This window comes from Nomascus leucogenys, chromosome 6 (assembly GCF_006542625.1).
Source record: "Nomascus leucogenys isolate Asia chromosome 6, Asia_NLE_v1, whole genome shotgun sequence".
Taxonomy (NCBI): Eukaryota; Metazoa; Chordata; class Mammalia; order Primates; family Hylobatidae; genus Nomascus; species Nomascus leucogenys.
Window position 1 is genome coordinate 84,143,883 of NC_044386.1, and position 21,435 is coordinate 84,165,317.

Sequence of the window (21,435 nt, forward strand, 5' to 3'; positions counted from 1 at the left end):
CTTGAGGTCGGGAGTTTGAGACTAGCCTGACCAAAGTGGAGAAACCCCATCTCTACTAAAAATACAAAATTAGCTGGGTGTGGTGGCACATGTTATAATCCCAGGTACTTGGGAGGCTGAGGCAGGAGAATCGCTTGAACCTGGGAAGTGGAGGTTGCAGTGAGCCGAGATCATGCCATTGCACTCCAGCTTGGGCAGCAAGAGCAAAACTCCATTTCAAAAAAAAAAAAAAAAAAAAAAAAAGTGACGATAGTGGCAGGAGAATGTTTTTAAAGAAATGGACTCATACTGTACTTCCTGTTCTGACTCTTGCTGTCTCTTAGAGGTTCTTCCTACCTCAGCAAATACAGACCCACTAATTTCTTTTTAACACCGGCTCAGCATTGCATTGTATGATTTTATAATCATGCATCACAATTTATTTTGTCATCCCCTATTGATGGGCCCTTGGGTTGTTTCCAGTTGTTTGCTATAGTTACGGAACAGATCACAGTAGACATCCTTGCATCTTTATGTAATTACTGCAATTATTTCTATGGTGTAGATTCTTAGAAATGGAGTTGTTGGCATGAAAGGTATGTACATTTAAAAAATTCTGATAGCCATTGTCAAATTGTTTCAGCATCTGGTCCCATCTTTCCCTCCACTGCTCTTTGTTTTCATAACATTGCTGTCTGTTTTTATTGTTGTTGTTTTAAGATAAACTTTAGTATCATTTTGCCAAGTCTTATCAGGCTGTAGTTTTGAATGAGTACAGGGATGAATTAGCTACCACATCTGCTTGAAAAGTTCAGTTGGCTAGGCGCTGTGGCTCACACCTGTAACCCCAACAGTTTGGGAGGCTGAGGTGAGAGGATTGTTTGAGCCCAGGAGTTCAAGACCAGCCTGGGCAGCAATGGGAAACCTCATTTCTGCAAAAAAAAAAATTAGCTATACGTGTTGGCACATGCCTGTGGTCCCAGCTACCTGGGAGCTTGAGGTGGGAGGATCACTTGAGCCCTGGAGATAAGGCTGTGATAAGCCATGATCTTGACACTGTATTGCATTATAGCCTGGGTGACACAGTGAGACCTTGTCTCAAAAATAATTTTTAAAAAAGCTCACAGTATGGCAGGGATTGGGGTCGGGAGGGTGCTTTAGTGGGAGCTGGAGGAGAGGTGACAGCTGAAAAACAGTTACTTGCATCTAGGCCAGGGATGGCACGGAAGGCTTGACCATGGGTTCTGGGAACCCTCAGGAAAGGGGCATTTTGAGTTTGGAGCAATCTGGGAGCCCTCTACAGAGGAGGTTTCATGCCTAGCCTTTGTAGTGGTTACAGGACACTTTTTAGAACAACAACTTATTGAATTCTCACAATAGCCCTTTGCATTTAGGTAGTGTTATTATCTCCACCTTCCAGATGAGGAAACAAGTCTGGAGGATGAAGGTCTTGCCCGACTCCAGCCTCCCAGCTCTTAGGAACCTTTTTCTTTTGTCTTTTCCTTGCTTCCCAAGCATCTCTCCCTGACCCCCAACTTCCTGTCCCCTAACTTGAGCCTCACTGGCTAGGCTGGCAGAGCCCTGGGCAGAGGGCATGCTCAAGGACACTGCACATGGCTGTGCTACCTTCTTACAGAGGACACACATCCGGTGCATTGGGCTTTCACAACAGGCTGCACCCTGTCCCTGCTCTGGGACCCAGATCGCAGAAGCTGCCTCACCCCTCAACCCAACAACGCCAGGTCATCTCATCCTTTCTCCAGGCAAACACCTCTCTCCCTTCTGCCTGTTAACCTAAAAAAATCATGGGAAAAGAAGACCAAATACCTCATGTTCTCACTTATAAGTGGAAGCTAAATGATGATAACTTATGGACACAAAGAAGGGAACAACAGACACTGGGGCCTACTAGAGGTGGAGGATGGGAGGAGGGAGAGAATCAGGAAATATCACTACTTGGCTTAGTACCTGGTGATGAAATAATCTGTACAACAAACCCCCATGACACAAGTTTACCTATGTAACAAACCTGCACATATAGCCCTGAACCTAAAACAAAAGTTAAAAAAAAAAAAAAAAGAAGGCCGGGCGCGGTGGCTCACACCTGTAATCCCAGCATTTTTGGAGGCCGAGGCAGGCGGATAACGAGGTCAGGAGATCGAGACCATCCTGGCTAACACGGTGAAACCCCGTCTCTACTGAAAATACAAAAAGAAATTAGCCGGGCATGGTGGCGGGCGCCGTAGTCCCAGCTACTCGGGAGGTTGAGGCAGGGGAATGGCGTGAACCCGGGAGGCGGAGCTTGCAGTGAGCCGAAATCGCGCCACTGCACTCCAGCCTGGGGGACAGAGCAAGACTCCGTCTAAAAAAAAAAAAAAAAGACCTTTAGAAGTTCATTTGGGTTAAATATTGCCCCCTTCCTGCAGCTTTTTAAAACGCGCATTCCTCTAACGGGAATCCGTAGTAATTCCCTACTTTCTTTGCGAAAGTTACTGCATCTTTTCCCTCATTAGAAAGGCCCGAGTATGTCTGGGAATTAAACTGCCACTCAACCCCACATTTACTTACATCTTTACCACCGCGTCTATTCCTCTCTCACCCCGCCCCCATGGCCCAAGTCTTTAGCCTGGCATTCACGTACCCTCACTGGCAATCTTGGGGGAAGCCTCAGAAAATAGTACAGCAGAAAGCCCAGCGTGGAGGAGCCAGTTGGGAGACTCAGCATGTGGGCACTCTGCTTCTCTGCGCGGAGCCTCCTCTGTCATCGGCAGATCCAGCCCATCTCAGGTTAGACTACAGTCTGTAACCCCTAGCCTTTCCCTCGTTGCGCCCCTCTGGCCTCCATCACTATCGTGCCGGTCGTGGGGACAGATGGGAGGGAATTACGGTATTTACAGCTGCTCTTCGCTGACTCTTGCTCCCCCGCGTGTCGACAACCGAAACTGCAGCGAGGCCCAGAGGCCTCTGCCCACTCCCCTCGGAGTTCCGGGAGGACGCTAAGCGTGAGAAGCCAGGCTCAGGGAAACCGGGCGCGCATATGCTCCTAGTCCCTCTCACCTGGATCCTCTGCGTCAGGTTACATGCGTGTGCTATTTTTCCTTTTGTTTCTTTAAATTTTTTCTGTAGAGACGGTGAGTGTGTGTGTGGGGGGGGCGGGGGGTGAGAGGGTAGGTCTCACCATTTTGCCCAGGCCGGTCTCGAACTCCTGGGCTCAAGCGATCCACCTGCCTTAGCCTCCCAAAGTGCTGGGACTACAGGTGTGAGCCACCACGCCCAGCCTGTTTGCGCTGTTTTCTGAGGCTTTCCGCCAAATTGCTTTCTTTCCTGGCGAGAAAGTCACCCCCTAGAATTGGGGTGTCCCAGCGGACTGGCTGGGTGGTTGGATTGAAGGATGTCCTCCAACCTCACCTTCAGCTGTGGCCTGGCTGGGGCCCCAGCACATGGCTCAACACCATAGGAATCACCTGTTTCTCCTTTGGAGTGAGTCACAGCTGGAGGCCATTCTCAACTCTCCACAGCTTGCTGTATGTCCCTGAGTGAAGTATTAACCTCTCTGAACCTCACGTGACTCCTCTGTACAGTGGAGCTTCCATATTCTAGCATTTGCCTTACAGAGTTGTCAATATGATTACATGGGATAGTACAGGTTGCAGGTGGAGAGCTGGAGGATAATCACCGCCACCACACTAGGGCACTCATTGTGTGCCTGGGCCTAGGCATTTTGAAATAACCCTATTAGAAAAGGATCATCCACAGATAAATTGAAGGTCAGAGAGATTTAGTGATTGCATGGGGTCACACAGCAGAGCTAGGACTGAATTCAGAAAGACATGGATACACAAGTGCTGGGAGATGTGCGTGGAGTCTGAGGTCTATGAGTTTACAGCAGGTGTCCCCAACCCCCCGGGTGGGACCAGTATGGGTTTGTGGACTGTTAGGAATGGGGCTGCACAGCAGGAGGTGAGCAGCAGGCATTACCGTCTGAGCTCTGCCTCTTGTCAGAACAGCAGAGGCATTAGATTCTCATAGGAGCGTGAACCCTATTGTCCCCACATGCGACAGGTTGCTGCACTCCTTATGAGAATCTAATGCCTGATGATCTGAGGTGGAACAGTCTCATCCTGAAACCATTCCAATGGCCCCACCACAACCCATAGAAAAATTGTTTTCCAGGAAACCGGTCCCTGGTGGTAAAAAAAAATTGGAAACCGCTGATTTAGAGGGTACCTAGGCGCCTGAAAAATAACCTGGCCCTGCCTCCCTTTGGTTAATGCTTTCTTCCTCTAATGGATTATTCATCACCTCTCAATCCAATGCTTGAGGGGCCAGGGACCTAAAAGACCATCCAGGCCTATTTCCTTATGGAGAGAAGGAAGGGACTTGTCCAGTTCCACAGCTGGGCAGCGCAGATCTGGATTGGAGCTCAGGTCTCTTAGTCCTGTGCTCCTGCTGCTCCTTCCCCACTGGGTGAGCAATTCTGCAGGGGGCTGCCACTCCTACCCACAATCAAACTGCCCACTTGGAGCACCTGTCCAGGAGCTGCCCACTGGCTACCCCTGACCCCACTTGGCTGGGACCTTCTGCCACTCCCTCCCTCCTCTCAAGCAGCTGATTGCTCTAAGCAGAGAGGAAACCAGTGCCATTCTGGCTCCCAAGTGCTGGTACAAGACCAGCAATATTTACCACTCTTGTGTGTGTGTGTGTGCGGTGTGTGTGTGTATATTTTTTTCTTTTGTTAGAAAAGGGCTAGCACAATATATAACAAGTGATTCATGGTGGCGTCTTCTGGTAGATTAATTGTATTTTGTTCCTTATTTGTTTTTTGTTTGTTTGTTTGTTTGTTTGTTTGTTTTTTTGAGGCAGAGTCTCACTCTGTCGCCCAGGCTGGAATGCAGTGGCCCAATCTCGGCTCACTGCAAGCTCCACCTTCCGGGTTCACGCCATTCTCCTGCCTCAGCCTCCTGAGTAGCTGGGACTACAGGCGCCCGCCACCATGCCCGGCTAATTTTTTATACATATATTTTTAGTAGAGATGGGGTTTCACCGTGTTAGCCAGGATGGTCTCGATCTCCTGACCTCGTGATCCGCCCACCTCGGCCTCCCAAAGTGCTGGGATTACAGACATGAGCCACCGCACCCGGCCCCTTCTTTGTATTATAAAATTTCTTTAGTAATGAACAAACATTAATAAGACAAGAAATAAAAAGCTGTTTTAAAATTTCTCTTAAGCAAAAGGCCAACAATCATTTAAAAAATGAGTGGGATAAGAACAGATTGTTCTCAGGAATAAAAAAGAAAAGAAAACGGCTCTTAAACATAGAAACAGATAACCAACTTTGCTTGTATGATAGAAATGCAAACTAAGATTATAATGAATTACTATTTCTTACTTATCAGATTGGGAAAAATCCAAGTTTTACAGAATGTTCTCCGTGGAAACAGGCACCCTCATACATTGGTAATGGAAATGCAAAATATTTCTGGACGTTATGGAGGAGAATTTGGCAATAGCTAGCAAAGTTATATGTGCATTTACCCTTTGACCAAGCAATCCTATTTATAAGAATAGATCCCATAGATGCACTGGTAAAAATACCAATTGATGCATGCATAAGGTTGGTCATTGTAACTCTATTGTAATAATAAAAGTCTGGAAACAGGGCCAATGTCCATCAACAGGGAGTGGTTGAATAAGCCACCCAATGGAGGACTCTGAGGCTGTACAAAGGATGCAGGAAGATCTTGATAGACTACTGCGGAGAGATCTCTGTAGTAGATTGTTCCCAGAATAAAGCCAGAAGAATGTTCAGAACAGGCAAATCTATGGAGAAGGAAAGTAGATTTGTGGTTGCCTAGGGCTGTGTGTGGAGGGTTGGGGAGGGTAAACTGAAAGTGGGGGTGATAGCTAAAGCATATGGGCTTTCTTTTCTGGGGTGATGAAAATATTAAAATTTAGTGGTGATGGTTATACAACTCTGAACAATACTGTACTAAAAACCATTGAATTATACACTTAAATGGGTGAATTTTAAGGGGGAGGGCAAAGTGAGAAGATGGTATATAGTATGCTACTGCAGTAAAGGGAGAATATATGATTAAATTAAACAATATAGGGGTAAGCATCAACAACACAAATGTTATTTTGTCAGTCAGGATGCAGTGAGGGAAGCAGAATCATGTTGAGGTTATGGGTTAGGGCATTGGTCCCCAACCTTTTGGCACTAGGGTCCAGTTTTGTGGCAGACAATTTTTTTACAGGACTTGGGTGGTGGGGGGATGGTTTTGGGATAAAACTGTTCCCCCTCGGATGATCAGGCATTAGTTAGATTCTCATAAGAAGTGTGCAACCTAGGTCGGGCGTGGTGGCTCACGCCGGTAATCCCAGTACTTTGGGAGGCCGAGGCGGGTGGATCACTTGAGGTCAGGAGTTTGAGACCAGCCTTACCAACATGGTGAAACCCCATCTCTACTAAAAAAATACAAAATTAGCCGGGCATGGTGGCGCAAACCTATAATCCCAGCTACATGGGAGGCTGAGGCAGGAGAATTGCTTGAACCCGGGAGGCAGAGGTTGCAGTGAGCCATTGCACTCCAGCCTGGGCAACAAGAGCAAAACTCCATCTCAGAAAAAAAAAAAAGTGTGCAACCTAGATTCCTCACATGCACAGTTCACAATAGGGTTTCCCCTTCTATGAGAATCTAATGCCACCACTGATCTTTCAGGATGCGGAGCTCAGGTGATAATGCTCGCTCTCCTGCTGCTCACCTCCTGCTGTGTGGCCCAGTTCCTAACAGGCATGGACCAGTACTAGTCTGAAGCCTGGGGGTTGGGGACCCCTGGGATTAGGGATCTGTGATAGTAATTTGCCTTACACAGTTGCGGAAGGACCAGAAGGGGAGTTGGGGATCAGAGGAGTCCTTAGTCAGTCATCTGAGAAACCAAGTATGTCCAGCTGCTGAAATGGAACCACAAAGGAAAGCTCCTGGGGAGGTCTATGGGTGGTACTAATGCCCTGGGTCTGCAGCCAAGTCTGTGATGGCCTGGGGCCACTGTTGGTCAGCAGGCTCAGCAGCTGGGAAGAAAAGCTGAATGTGGAGTGAAGGAGAGTGAGAGCAGGCTGGAAGCCAGTGGTGCCCTCTTCATCCATCACCACAGCTGACTATGACAACCTTCAGAGACTTAACTTTGAAACATGTAAATACTTTACATAATTATAAAGCAAAATTAACATTTTTAAATATCTAAAAACCAAAAGCAAAACAAAATAAACCATGCATGTTGAGTTGGTGGCATAACCACATAGAAGACTATTCCAAGTGACTAAAACAGTAACGTGACACTATGCCCCTAGTGGGATGTACACCTGACAAAAGCTTTACAAAAAACATTTAAACTGTTTTCAGGAATAATATCTTTGGCTAGGCGTGGTGGCTCATGGCTGTAATCCAAGCACTTTGGGAGACTTAGGTGGGTAGATCCCCTGAGGTCAGGAGTTCGAGGACAGCCTGGCCAACATGGTGAAACCCCCATCTCTACTAAAAATACAAAAGTGAGCCAAGTGTGGTGACACACACCTGTAGTCCCAGCTACTTGGGAGGTTGAGGCATGAGAATCGCTTGAACCTGGGAGGCAGAGGTTGCAGTGAGCTGAGATTATGCTACTGCACTCCAGCTTGGGCAACACAGTGAGACTCTGTCTTAAAAAAAACAAAAACAAAAAGGGGGAGGGTGCGGCGCAGTGGCTCACGCCTGTAATCCCAACACTTTGGGAGGCCAAGGTAGGTGGAGCACCTGAGGTCAGGAGTTCAACACCAGCCTGACCAACATAGTGAAACCCCATCTCTACTAAAAATACAAAATTAGCCAGGTGTGGGGGTGAGTGCCTGTAATTCCAGCTACATGGGAGGCTGAGGCAGGAGAACTGCTTGAACCCGGGAGGCAGAGGTTGCAGTGAGCCCAGATCATACCACTGTACTCCAGCTGGGCGAAAGAGTGAGACTCTGCCTCAGAAAAAAAAAAAAAAGGAATCATATCTTTGATTATTATGTTGAAATTGTTATTTTGAGACCGTTTTGAGGGGTTGGCTCAGGGCTCATTAATTGTTAGCTGTTATCATTATGTTATTTTTCAGAGGCCATTCCAAATACCTCCTTCTTCAGGAAGTCTTCTTGAACTATATCCTAAGGACTAATGACTGAAAGATGCTCTTCCTCCTTTGATCCCCAAAGTAGTAACTACACCTATCATGGCTTTGCTGGCTTTTTGCCTTGGGATAGAGATGCCTGAGATCCCATTATCCCTAAATTCAAAGAAGCTGTAAATGCCTTTAAGGCAAAAAGGACATGGACATCCCCCAAGGGTCTGAAGTGCAACCCATTCTGGTGTATTTAATGTGTATCTTTTTGTTTCTATGTGTCTTTGCAAGTCTGTGTTATTTGATGTAAATGCATTTGTAATATTTTTATTGATATTGTCTCCTAGGTCTTATTTGGTTTGGTTATTTATTTTTTCTGCCTAACACTAGGTGTTTAAATCCATATTGCCACGAATACAGCGGGTCCCTTACTTTGAGTGCTGCACAGTTTATCCATCTGCTCTTACAAGAAAGGGCGCTTAGGTTGTCTCCAACTCCCAGCAACCACAGCAACACAGCAACCAGCATACTCCTACATGTCCCTTTATGGGCCTGCAAGAGAATTTCAGAGATCTATATCAAGGAGCTGGATTTTAGTGTTCTCCCATAATTTCCCTCATTGCTGCCAGAATGTTTTCCAGATTGACAGCCACAGGCTACTCACGCCAGCTCGACAGCTCCATATTCTCCGCTGACATTTGGCTTATTCAGCTTTCTAATTTTTGCCAGTCTTAATGGGTGTAAGTGATATCTCATTGTTATCTTTCTGAACACTAATAAATCCGACCATCTCTTCATATGCTTGCAGACCTGCTGAGGTTGTGGTTCCTTAAACGCCAGCTCACATCTTCGGGGTTTGACTTTCTGCGCCTGAGGCGGCGGGCCCAAGACTCAGCCCTCCGCCCCAAGTCCCGAGAGGGGCGAGGAGGGTGAGCCTGCCAGATGCCTTGTGCGCATCTATCTCCAGGGCTGGGGAGGCTGGGCGAACTCCCGGGGAGGAGACTGAGTCAGGGGCACCTGCGGAACTCGGCGTGGCCCCGACCCGCCGGCCTCGGGCGCGGAGGCGTGGGCAGATTAAGAGAGCAGGAGGAGGGACCTGCAACCTGGTCCGGGACTGGGGTAGCCGCTGCAGCTGCGCTCCTAGCAGGCGGGGCGTGGGGTCTGGAGGAGCGACCGCCCCCTCCTCTCGGCTCCCCGGGCCCCGCCCCGGCGGACGCGCGCCTCGCGCCCGGGCACCAGCGCGCGCAGGGGCTGCGGAGCGGCAGGATGCAGGAGGAGCTGGCGTGGGCGACCGACGGCCGTGAGTCTGCCTGGAGGAGGGAGGGGGGCGGGCCGAGGCCTAGAGGACCCCCGCACCCGTTTGGGGAGTGCCAGGTGTGAGGTTGGCGCCCTCCGAACGGCCACCTCCGAGTTGGGCGTCTGTGTGGCTCCGAGCGGAATGGTTACCGGTCCGCGCACCGGGCCGAGGGGACCTTGCCAGTGCGTCTGGGACTCGGGGACGCCACCCGCCAGGTGAGCGGGGAGCAGCGGCTGAGAGGTCAGCTACAAATAATAAAGGTAATAGCGATCCTTGACTGCGTGCTGTACTTTGTGTGCCAGGCCTTGACCCAGGAAAGGCACGTCATTTGATCTTCGCTGAGGCCATATGGGTAGGACATTATGTTGTCTTCATTTCGCAGATGAGAAACTGAGGCACAGGGTGTTCAAATGAGTTGTTCAAGGTCATACAGCCATTGAGTGGTTGAAGTGCTGAAGGCCCCAGCTCACCCGGAATGCTGGGGCTGGATAGCGAGTGGAAACCGCATTGGATGGGGCACGCGCTCAGAGGAGAGGAGCCTGACTGGCCACAGGTGGGATGAGGGCACCTCCGAGCCTCCCTCAAGGAGTGCGCCCAGTGCCAGGGCCTCTAGGCCGGGCAGCAGCGTCTGTGTGGGCATCAGCTGGCCTGGGGCAGCTTTGGCTGCACTGTCTGGGAGAGGAGAGAGAAGGATTGTGTCGGTGTCTGCACTGTGAGTCCTTGATCCTGCAGCCCTGGCTGAATCCTAACAGCTGAATCCCGGGGCTCTCCCTCAAATGCGCATAGTGCAGCTCACTGGATTCCTTTGAGACCTATAGTGTCAAAAATGCTGGCACACTGCATCTACTCAGCTGAGGGATGTGTTGGGGGTGGGAATGCTCAATCAAGATTAGGTACATGGTTCTGCCTGGGGCAGGGGATCACTTGAGTGGGCCTGCGAAGAATGTGTAGCAATGGAGCATTGGACTGTGTGGCAGAGAATTCTGGGAGAATTCAGAGGACCCAGCATGGGCAAAGGCTCAGACAGCTCAGTGGGTATTGTATGTGTCCAGAAAGAGGGTGCCGGGTGGGAGGTGGATGGAAGAGATGAGACTGGACTTGATTTCATTCTAACTTAACCTTCTCTGGCCTGGCCCTATGCAGTGTCTGCTGGCTTCCCGTTGGGACTCCTGGCTGTTTGCCAATACAAACCAGGCCAATCCCCCTAAGCTGCATGTAAGATAGAGGGTGCCAGACAGGAAGGGACCTATACAGATCTCTTTCTTCACCCTCCCCCAGTTTTACAATGGAAGAAACAGACCTACAAGGGGGATGTGACTAGCCCAGGATCCTGCTGCTGGAAAGTGGCAGGGCAGGTACTAGAACCCAGGCCTCTGTAAGCTCACATCTGAAGTGGCGGCTCTCTTTGGCTACCAGAATTTGACCCTTTGCCTTGGAGGAATAATAGTGATGATGATGGTGATGGTGGTGGTGGTGGTGGTGGTGTGGTCATTATCCTCTTGCCTTAGCCTCCTGAGTAGCCGGGACTACAGGCATGTGCCACCACACCTGGCTAATTTTTTTTTAAAACCTTTTTGTAGAGATAGAAGTTTTGCTTTTTAGCCCAGGCTGGTCTCGAACTCCTGGCTTCAAGCCATCCTCCTGCCTTTGCCTCCCAAAGTGCTGGGATTGCATGCATGAGCCACCATGCCTGGCTCAAAAGCAGTTTTGTGGGTTCCTCCTGTGCCCACCTTTGGGTCTGCTGTGAGCTGGGGGTGGATCAGGAAGAGTCAAGTGTGGCCAGGGCCTCCAAAATGCTTGGAGTCTAGCCATGGAGACTAGACATCCTCACAATCAAGAGCCATCAGGATGCCGGCAGCACGGGGCTCTGGTGGGGATCATCTGGCTCTGGGTCCTCCTGGCTCAGACACTAACCTGCAGTCTGACCCTGAGCCCACAGGTGTGTGTGACCGGGGTTGGCAGGGGGAGCTCTGAGGTTCTCTTTAATCTGAGACTGTGCTAAAGGTGCAGCAATGGGGATGAGAGGAGCACAGAGAAGAGAGAGACCACCGAGAAGGAAAATCAGGGTGGCCTCAGTGTGGGCAGGTGGAAGCTGGTTAGGATTTGGGCAAGAGGGGTTGGAAGAGGCTGGGCGCTGTGGCTCACGCCCATAATCCCAGCATTTTGGGAGGCCGAGGCAGGTGGATCACTTGGGGTCAGGAGTTGAGGACCAGCCTGGCCAACCTGGTGAAACCCTGTCTCTACCAAATATACAAAAATTTTAACCAGGTGTGGTGACACATGCTTGTAATCCCAGCTACTGAGGAGGCTGAGGTGGGAGAATTGCTTGAACCTGGGAGGCGGAGGTTGCAGTGAGACGAGATCATGCTACTGCACTCCAGCCTGGGCAACAGAGGGGTTGGAAGAAGGGGTTGAGGAGCAAGGAGATGGAAGGTACAGGAGTGGGGTAAACATGCCTCTGGCCTCACCCGGCGCTGGCACGCAGTAGGTGGCTCAGTAAATCCTGGCTGTTTTCTACACTAGACTGAGCCGTGGAAAAGGTGGTTACTGACTCCAGAGGGAGTTAATTTCATTTCCTTCCCCAAGAGCAGCTCTTGGGAGGGTACATGAAACTTGGATAATGGGGCACACATTTAGGTTGCTGCAAATGGCTTCGCCCTGCTCTTCCATCTTCGGGGTTTCACCACATCCTGGTTGCGTGGCTGTGGGGTGAGTTAATGAGGAAGAGCAGCCTGTTTGGGGAGGACCCTGACCTTGAGAGGGAGGAGGGCTGTGCCACTCTGCCCCCATTCCTAGCTGAAAGACCCCTGCCCCAGAAATGTTCAGGAGTGGGAATGGGTTGTTTACCTCTCCTGTCTGCAGTGTGGGGGATCCTCCCCCTCATCCTGCACCCCATTTTCTCCCCTCAGTGCTTCCTCTGGAGAGGCAGCTCCACGAGGCCGCCCGCCAGAACAACGTCAGCAGGATGCAGGAGCTGATTGGGAGGAGGGTTAACACCAGGGCCAGAAACCACGTGCGTAATGGGCTTCTCTGAATCGGGGCACCTGGGATAGTGTCAGGATAATGCCAGTACACAGGGGGAACAGTTTATCTGAGCTAGAGGCAGGTGCATTTGCATGTGTAAACTTGGAGGGAGACTCTGTCCTCATGGCCTGCATTGTCTCGAGGAATCTGAGGCTTAGAGTGGTTGGGCCCCCACCCAAGGTAAGGGTCAGGATGCCAAGCCAGGCTTGGGCAATTCCAGAGGTCAAACTCTTAACTTCTGGGACCCATCTGAGAGGTTAGAGCCAGGAGGGCCAGGGTCAAAAGTCAGCAGCCAGAAGCTGGCAGATGGGCAAAAGAGGAGGACAGACATTATACAAAGCATCCCACAAACAATTCATTCCCTCTGTGATAAGTTGTCATAAAAGTGTGTGCAGGAGGGTCGGCTTTTCTTCTTTCTTTTTTTTTTTTTGAGACAGGACCTCATATCACTCAGGCTGGAGTGCAGTGGAGCAATCACAGCTCACTGTAGCCTTGACCTTCCTGGGCCCTGTTGATCCTCCCATCTCAACCTCCTGAGTAGCTGAGACTACAGGCGTGCACCACCATGCCAGGCTAATTTTTGTATTTTTTCTAGAGATAGGGGTCTTGCTATGTTGCCCAGGCTGGTCTCAAACTCCTGGACTCAAGCTATCCTCCCACCTCAGCCTCCCAAAGTGCTGGGATTACAGGCATGGGCCACCTCACCCTGCCGGAAGTGGCATTTTTGGGGAGCCAGGAGAAGGACAGTATTCCAGGCAGAGGGAACAGTATGGGCAGAAGCCCTGAGGAAGGAAGGAGCAGCTGGGCTCCAGAGAGGGGATGTGGCTTGCCTGAGACCACAGAGAAAACTAGTGCTTCCTTTCATTGTCACCTCATAAGCTGAAAACTACAGAAGGGAGAAGTGGGCACAGGGGCCACAGGCCAGCTTCCCCCAGGCCTACTTGGATAACATTATGAACTGCCAAGGTGGTCTGAGAATGAGGTGGTGGGTCAGGCCCCTTCAGCCCCATTCTGAGAGAAGGAAGGGGACAGAACCCAGGCACTCCAGTGCCTCTCAGGGACTTGGAGGACAATCCTTGGCCACATGGGGCTTTCCAGCAGGGGGAACAGCAGGAAAAGGCCTAGAGGTGGGAAGCTGCTTGCCATTTCTGAGAAGCAGTGGTGGGCAGTGCCAGACCATGCAGCGCCTCATCATCCCCAAGGTTAGGAGTTTATCCTGAGAGCCATGAGAAACTGTGAAGAGTTTTAGATGGGGACAGATGCGTCCAGTCATTTTACTATGTTGGCGCTGGCTGCCATGTAGGAGAGGAGCATGTGGCAGAATGGAGCTGGGTCCCCTGCCAGCTGGGGACCAGAGCCAGCAAAGACCCTTCCAGCCTGCAGACCAGCTGTCCTGGGGGAGGGTGTGGGAGGTGGTCCAGGCAGCCAGGTGGCAGCGGCACCTGACAAGTGTCATCTCCCTCCGGGCAGGTGGGCAGGGTGGCCCTGCACTGGGCTGCAGGTGCAGGGCACGAGCAGGCTGTGCGTCTGCTTCTGGAGCACGAGGCTGCTGTGGACGAGGAGGATGCGGTAGGGGCCCTCACAGAGGCATGTCTGTGTGTACGTGTCTGTCTGTCTGTCTGTCTCAGGGTGGGGCACTGGAGATCTCTCTGGGTCTATGAGCCGGTTGACGAGATTGCTGCTAATATGCAGACATTCAGGTGGAGGGTGGCAGGGAGTCAAAGGCTTCAGGCGCCAGGGACACTGCACTGATTCCGTTTTCCTCCTCAACAGTAATGAAGAGCTCTCCACTTTCAAGGGTCTTTCAGTTCTCAGAGAGTCTTTTCAGTCCCTCATGATACCATGTGAACAGGGAGAGGGCTGTAGAACAGATAATTGGGTGGATTGATAGAGGCCTGATTAGCAAAAGCACCAGGAGGAAAGTCTCTCATGATATGCCACAGGGCTCTGCCCTGGCTAACACTTCAATCAAAGTCTTGGATAAAGACTAATAATAGTCTTAGTTAACCAATTGGCAGGCAGTGTGTTGCTGAGAGAGAGCACTGATGAGTAATGGGGTCTGTAAAATTATCTCTACAGATTTGGGAAAAAGGCTGAATCTAATAATGACATTTGAAAGGGATACACTTATGGCTTTGTCTACATTTAAATTAAAGCACCTGGGCACAATGGCTCACGCCTGTAATCTCAGCACTTTGGGAGGCCAAGTGGGTGGATCACTTGATCCTGGGAGTTTGGGACGAGCCTGGGCAATATGGCGAAACTCCGTCTCTACCAAAAAATACAAAAATTAGCCAGTCTCATAACCTGGTGTCTAAATAAATAAATAGATAAAAATTTTAAAATAAAAAAACCATAAACTTCTGTGCAGCGACTTGGTTGTCCATGAAAACAATTTTCTTTGTTCCGGCTTCTCTTTGCTCCCAGGCCTCACTATGGGGGGCTTGATTACTAGTTAGGGTTGAGGTGAGGCAGCAACCCGTACCTCCCCATTCCCCAGTCCTGTCTCCTCCCTGTACCTGCTTAGGCCTCATTTAGGGATGCCTTTAGGAGCAGAACGTCTAGGATCCTTAGTCTGAGATCCCCGGTAAAACACTAGAGCCTTTTGCATCAACTCTTTATACCCACAAAGACCCCCACTATCACCACTGTGCTGTTACTTCTTCCTTCGGGGCTTTAATGAGAAAAGAAACTATGAGGAAGAACAGTAAGAGGGGACCCTTTTAGAAATCCTCCGTGTTGGCCGGGCACGGTGGCTCACACCAGTAATCCCAGCACTTTGGGAGGCCGAGGCAGGAGGATCATCTGAGGTCAGGAGTTTGAGACCAGCCTGGCCAACATGTTGAAACCCAGTCTCTACTAAAAATACAAAAATTTGCTGGGTGTGGTGGCGCACACCTGTGATCCCAGCTACGGGGGAGGCTGAGGCAGGAGAATTGCTGGAACCTGGGAGACGGAGGTTGCCGTGAGCCAAGATTGCAGCACTGCACTCCAACCTGGGTGACAAAGCGAGACTCCGTCTCAAAAAAAAAAAAAAAAAAAAAGAAAGAATCCTCTCTGTTTCTTTTGCAAATGGCAATAAGTAACCTTTTGAAAAATAAGACAGCCTGGTGGGCTTGCCTGCCGTAGTAACGTGGTTTGGGAAATACTGGAGAAGGGAAATCCTGTTGTTGGAGGAAAGTCTCTAGTGATATGCCACAGGACTCTGGCCTGGACAGTTCCTAGGAACTACGTATGTGGGGAAAGCTGGTATAGGACTGTGACACATCCCGGGGGTCCCCACTGTCAGGAGGCTCTGGCTCCCCTGGCTCTCCCTCCCCCAGTCCTGAGCCTTCACCCTTTTTATTCCCGAGCGCCTGTGGACTCCTTCCTCTGGACTCTGCCCGTGCTTGTTCTTTTTCTTTCCTCCTGCAGCCAGCCCACAGTTGCTGATACTCTACCAGGCGCTGAGCTCTGAACCAGTGCCGGGTCTCCTGGCCTCTTTGGCTCTAGTTAAGGCCAGCTGTAGACCCTCATTTGTTTTTTGTTTTGTTTGATAATTTTTAATTAAAAAAATTTGCCCCCATCTTGGATGATAGACCCTCATTTAAGGCTCTATACGAGGTCCAACACCTTCCGTAGGATTTCATGAGAAAGAACTTAAATGCTTGTGGTCCCTGCTGGCTCTTGCTTCCAGCTTCTGGTTAACTTTTGGCGTTCTCTTGAAATTTTGCAAATAGTCCTTTGACTCTACCCTGGCGTCATCCCAAACATGGTACCTCTCCCCAGTTTCCAGGGACTCCATTCACAGAAGGCTTGTGGTGTGGTTTTCCAAACTGGGAAATAGAGGAGACCTACATTACACATGAAAACAATGTAAAAATCCTAAAAACTCCTCTTTGACATTCTGTTCTTTAAAGGCCCTTGGTCCTTTCCTTGCCTTGGCCCCAGGCTCTGCTTCCCTCCTCTCTCCAGTGCTGTCCTTGTTTGCACCACCCCGCTCCTGCCTCCAGATTCCCGCCTGTTTCTAAAGCAAAGCAGTGCAACTCTCTTTGGATGCTCGGGAGCCTGCTAATCAGTGAGTTCCCTCTGAGTTTCACCTTTTGCCTCAACCCTTTGTCAAGGCTTTTACCCAAACACAGTTCCCTCCCTAAGAGGAATTCTGGTGCCAGCCTCTAAGACCTCTTTTGTTGGTACCCTCACAAAGGCTCCTGGTGGAGCCACACCCAAGGAGGCACTGCAAAAAACCATTCCCAGGATCTGGATGGCTCTTGATGTATCCCCGGAGCTGAGTTTGGAGGCCTGGGGTTGCTCTTCACAGAGAAGAAAACACTCCAGGGAGGTGGGGGAAGTGCAGACCCCTACTGCAGTGGAGGTCAGTGAAGGGACTCGGAACCCTGGAGCACGGTGCAGATGTGGAGGAAGAGCACCCTGCAAACAGGCGTGGGGCTGCCCTGAGTGGAGGCATAGACATGTTTTCAGTTGCTCCAAGAGTTGGTGGGATGGAAATTGCAGGAGTGCAGATTTCAATAGAGCTCGAGGAGGCATTTCTAACAGAAGCCAGTGTTTGACTGCGCAGGGATGTCTCGTAAGGTGGTGTGGTGCTGAAGACAAGCTATCTGCCTTGAAGATATTCTATGGGATATTTATTTATTTATTTATTTTTGAGACAGGCTCTCACTCCATCGCCCAGGCTGGAGTGCAGTGGTACAATTTTGGCTCACCATAACCTTTGCCTCCTGGGTTCAAATGATCCTCTCATTTGAGTCTCTCAAGTAGCTGGGACTACAGGCACGTACCACCATGCCCAGCTAATTATTTTTTTTATAGAGACAGGTCTCATTATATTGCCCAGGCTGGTCTTGAACTCCTGGGCTCAAGCGATCCTCCCACCTTGGTCCCTCCCAAAGTGTTGAGATTACAGGCATGAGCCACCATACCCAGCCTCTGTGGGAGATTTAAACAGTCCATTCTTAAACACCAGTCCAGGATAAGGTCTTCACCAGTCATAGCAAATCAGAAAACAGGGACGATGTATTTTTCATGAAGCTACATTTGTTTTTTATCTTTGTTTGTTTGTTTGTTTTTGAGACAGGGTTTCACTCTGTCACCAAGGCTGGAGTGCAGTGGTGCGATCACAGCTCATTGCAGCCTCTACCTCCTGGGCTCAAGTGATCCTCCCACCTCAGCCTCCTGAGTAGCTGGGACCACAGGAGTGTGCCTCCATGCCTGGCTTATTTTTAAGAAAATGTCTGTAGAGATGGGGTCCCCCTATTTTGCCCAGTCTGGTTTCAAACTCCTGGGCTCAAATGATCCTCATCTCAGAGTGTTGGGATTACAGGTGTGAACCACCACGCCCAGTTATGAAGCTTTATTTGTCAAGAATATATTCTAAGATTGGTTCCTTACAAATTTTTTCTTTTAAAATGGTCTTTCTTTATGAAATGATGATGAGAGTAAATGGCAGCTGGGTTTTTGTTTGTTTTGGGACGAAGTCTCACTCTGTCGCTCAGGCTGGAGTGCAGTGGCGCGATCTCACCTCACTGCAACCTCCGCCTCCTGGGTTCAAGTGATTCTCCTGCCTCAACCTCCCAAGTAGCTGGGATTACAGGTGCCCACCACCACGCTTGGCTAATTTTTGTATTTTTCGTAGAGACGGGGTTTCATCATATTGGCCAGGCTGGTCTTGAACTCCTGACCTCATGTGATCCTCCTGCCTCAGCCTCCCAAAGTGCTGGGATTACAGGCGTGAGCCACCAAGCCTGGCCGGCAGCTGTTTTATTTTTAAGTTTCATTTAGCAAAAAATAAATTTAAAAAGTTTGCAACAGTACATCAGCCTCTATTTAAAAAAAAAAATCTTGGTCTTTAAATTCCTAAAGCTTGGAGCTCCCTGGACTAAGTGGCACTTATAGTTCCTTCTGGTTGTATGGTTTAGTCATAAGGCACAGGGCCTGGCTGGCACAGCCCTGCCTTCCCACATTCTTCTCACCTCCTCTATGTCCTCTCCCCTAGTTTGGGATGAACGCGCTTCTCCTGTCTGCCTGGTTCGGCCACTTACGAATCCTCCAGATCTTGGTAAACTCAGGGGCCAAGATCCACTGTGAGAGCAAGGTAAGGCCTCAGCTGGTAGACCCCTGTCCCCTCAGCTCCCCCGGCCCTGGATGCACAGGTCTCCCCCGACCTCTGTCCCCCACCCCTGCTTGCCCCTCCTGCCTCTGCCTGTCCCTCTTTCATCTGATCTCCCCCACCTCCCTTTACTATTCGGTGAGTTGGGAGAGTTCCCAGCCCTCTAGCTGGCCTCCTTATTTACAAGACAGAAATCAAAGTAACTCCCTCAGAGGGTAGTTAGGAAAATTAAATGAGAAGGAGGTGAGGTCTCCTCCACCCTCCTGCCAGGCCCTGCACCCCTTGTGCTCAGTGCAGTGGGGTGAAAGGAGCAAGGCATCATTTACCAAGTGTGGTATGGTGGGCGAGTTTCTCTATCAGCCTGCACTGGGATTTGAGGGAGCAGGGCCCCAGCAAGTGAGAGTGCCCGGAATTCCTCCACTGGTGTCTCACCTTTTAGGGTGTCAGTGGCCCATAGGAAAATGTAAACATTTCTGGGCCAAATCCCTCAGCCAGGAGTTCTCACATGGGTTCTTGGAGAAAATTCAGAGGACCTATGAACTTGGATTGGAAAAAAGTGCATATTTATTTTGGCTAACTTCTTGAAAATTTAGCATTTCTTTCTTTCTTTCCTTCCCTCCTTCCTTCCCTCCTTCCTTCCTTCCTTCCTTCCTTCCTTCCTTCCTTCCTTTCCTTCTTTCTTTCGAGATGGAGTCTTGCTGTGTCACCCAGGCTGGAGTGCAGTGGCGTGATCTCAGCTCACTGCAACCTCCGCCTACTGGGTTCAAGCAATTCTCTTGCCTCAGCCCCCAGAGTAGCTGGGACTATAGGCGCATGCCACCACGCCCGGCTAATTAGCATTTTTTCAATCATGAATGTAGGTAATATTAGTACTTGTGACTTTGTCACTAATAGAAAATGTAGCTATTTTCATATCACATGAAAGTTTTTGCAGTTATCTTAAAATACTCCTTATACTTATCATTACATTGAAATTATGGCAGTGATTAGATCCTTCACTAGATCTTGTTGTTTAATGGGTCAGTAAGGAAGCACATATGTTACTAGATTGAAAACTTGGTTTGTAATATTTTGATAACTTAATTTCAATATAGTTGGTTTCCTTTTATGGTAGGCAGAATAATGGCACCCCAAAGATGTCCATATCCTAATCCCTAGAACCTCTGAACCCCCCAGAACCTAACACGCCAATAGGAATTTGTTGGGTGTGATGTGATGTGTATGAGGTGTGATGAAGGAGGCAGGGCTGGAGTGATGGGAGCCACTAGCCAAGAAATTCAGGCAGCTTCTAGAAGCTGGAAAAGGCCAGGAAGCGGATTTTCCCCAAGAGCTTCCAGAAGAAACACAGCATTGCCAACCCAATTTAGACTTCTGACCTCCAGTTTTGTAAAATAATAAATTTGTGCTCTTTTATGCCATGAAGCTTATGGTAATTTGTTATAGCAGCAATAGGAAACTAATACGCCATTGTAAGCCTGTGTATTTGATTAATTTTTTTCCTGTATAATTTTTGTTTTGCATTTAAGTAAATATTCTGAGAAGAGGTCTATAGGCTTCACCAGATGTAAAAGGGTTGTGGCACAGAAGAGGTCTGTCTCATGCCATTGTTAGGATCCTGTTGGCAGTAGTGGGAGTGCCTGAAAGCATTTGGGTTGGAAAATCCATCCCAGAGAACCATGCCCCTATGTGGTGAGTCACAAGATGTGAGCTGGAGTGTGGGAGGGAGGGGCCAGCAGGAGGGCGCCCTGTGAATACACCTAGGTTCAAGCTTAGGGTTCTGCTGTCTGGTCCTGCCAGCCTGGCCTGGCTTGGGCTTGGAAGGGCTCAGTGGCTCTGGGGAATCCAGTGCTGTCTTGATGCAGTATACTATAAATAGAGTTGTGAATAAGCCTCCATGTTCTAGAATGAGGGAGGCGGGGTCTTAGGTGTATATGGAGGGTGAGGTTCTGAGTCATGGACTCTTCTAGTTAAGCAGATCCCCTCTATATTCGATTTCTGTTTTTGGCAAGAAATCACTCTAAAATTTAAAAGTAATGAATCTGAAAGTAATGATATATTATTTTCCACAATTCTGTGGTTGGCGGGCAGTTCCTGTGGCCTTGCCTGGGCTCACCTATGAGGCTGCAGTCAGCAGGTGGGTGGGCTGGGGGCTGGCTGGCCCTGGAGGGTCTCACTCACATGTCGGGAGCCTCTGCAGTAAGGGTTGGAACGTCTGGGATGGTGCGGCTGGTTTCTCCAGGTGGCCACTGATCCTTAGGGAGTTCAGCCTAGACTTCCTTATGTGTCTGCCTCAGGACAGCAAAAGAGCCAGAGCAGAATTGGCAAGGGCTCTAGAGGACAAGGCTGGAAAGCCACGTGGTATCACCTCCATTACATTCAAAAGCCCATCACAGGACCAGTGTAGATTCTCAGTGAGAAGAGTAGCACGATCCTGGGGTGTGCTTCCAAGGGCAGGACGAATAGATGCAGCCAGCTTTGCAAATGATAGACCCCACTCTTCCTTTCAACCTCTTGTTCAAGGTCATCCCCAAAGGGATTCATCCTACCTGTAGATGCCACAGGCCCAGTCCTGCTTCTGCCCTGAAGCTTTCTGCTTTCCCTGCTGTTTATGTAGCTCTACCTTGCCAGGCATTGGTGATATTTACAGTTTTACTAAACTATAGACTACAATAAGATTTCAGCAGTTTTTCCATTAATATTCTATAATGCTTTAGTCATTTTGTCTCCTTAGTCTCTTCCAATCTTGTGATGATTTCTTCGTTTTTCCTTGTTTTCCATGACCTTAACCCTTTTGGAGACTAGTAGCCAAGTATTTTGTGGAATGTCCTTCAATTTGGGTTTGTCTCATGTTTTCCTCATGAAAATCATCAGTCCAGGGCTATGGAATTTGGGAAG

The 21,435-nt window shown here is 49.5% G+C and overlaps 1 protein-coding gene across 7 annotated transcripts in view; it reads left to right on the forward strand.

Annotated features, from left to right (window-relative positions):
* The first annotated feature begins 2,359 nt into the window (after positions 1–2,359).
* ANKDD1A (ankyrin repeat and death domain containing 1A) overlaps positions 2,360–21,435 on the forward strand; it is a 47,830-nt gene continuing 28,754 nt past the window's right edge. For 3 of the 7 annotated variants that reach the window (XM_030814552.1, XM_030814553.1, XM_030814555.1), the window contains exons 1-4: positions 9,305–9,413; positions 12,320–12,423; positions 13,905–14,003; positions 18,427–18,525. In XM_030814552.1, coding sequence (XP_030670412.1) covers positions 9,380–9,413; positions 12,320–12,423; positions 13,905–14,003; positions 18,427–18,525 — 336 coding nt within the window. In that variant the 5' untranslated portion in view covers positions 9,305–9,379. Of the gene's footprint in view, positions 2,767–9,304; positions 9,414–12,319; positions 12,424–13,904; positions 14,004–16,406; positions 16,492–18,426; positions 18,526–21,435 lie in introns of those variants that run through there. The other 4 variants (XM_030814559.1, XM_030814554.1, XM_030814557.1 and 1 more) reach the window with 4 other exon arrangements.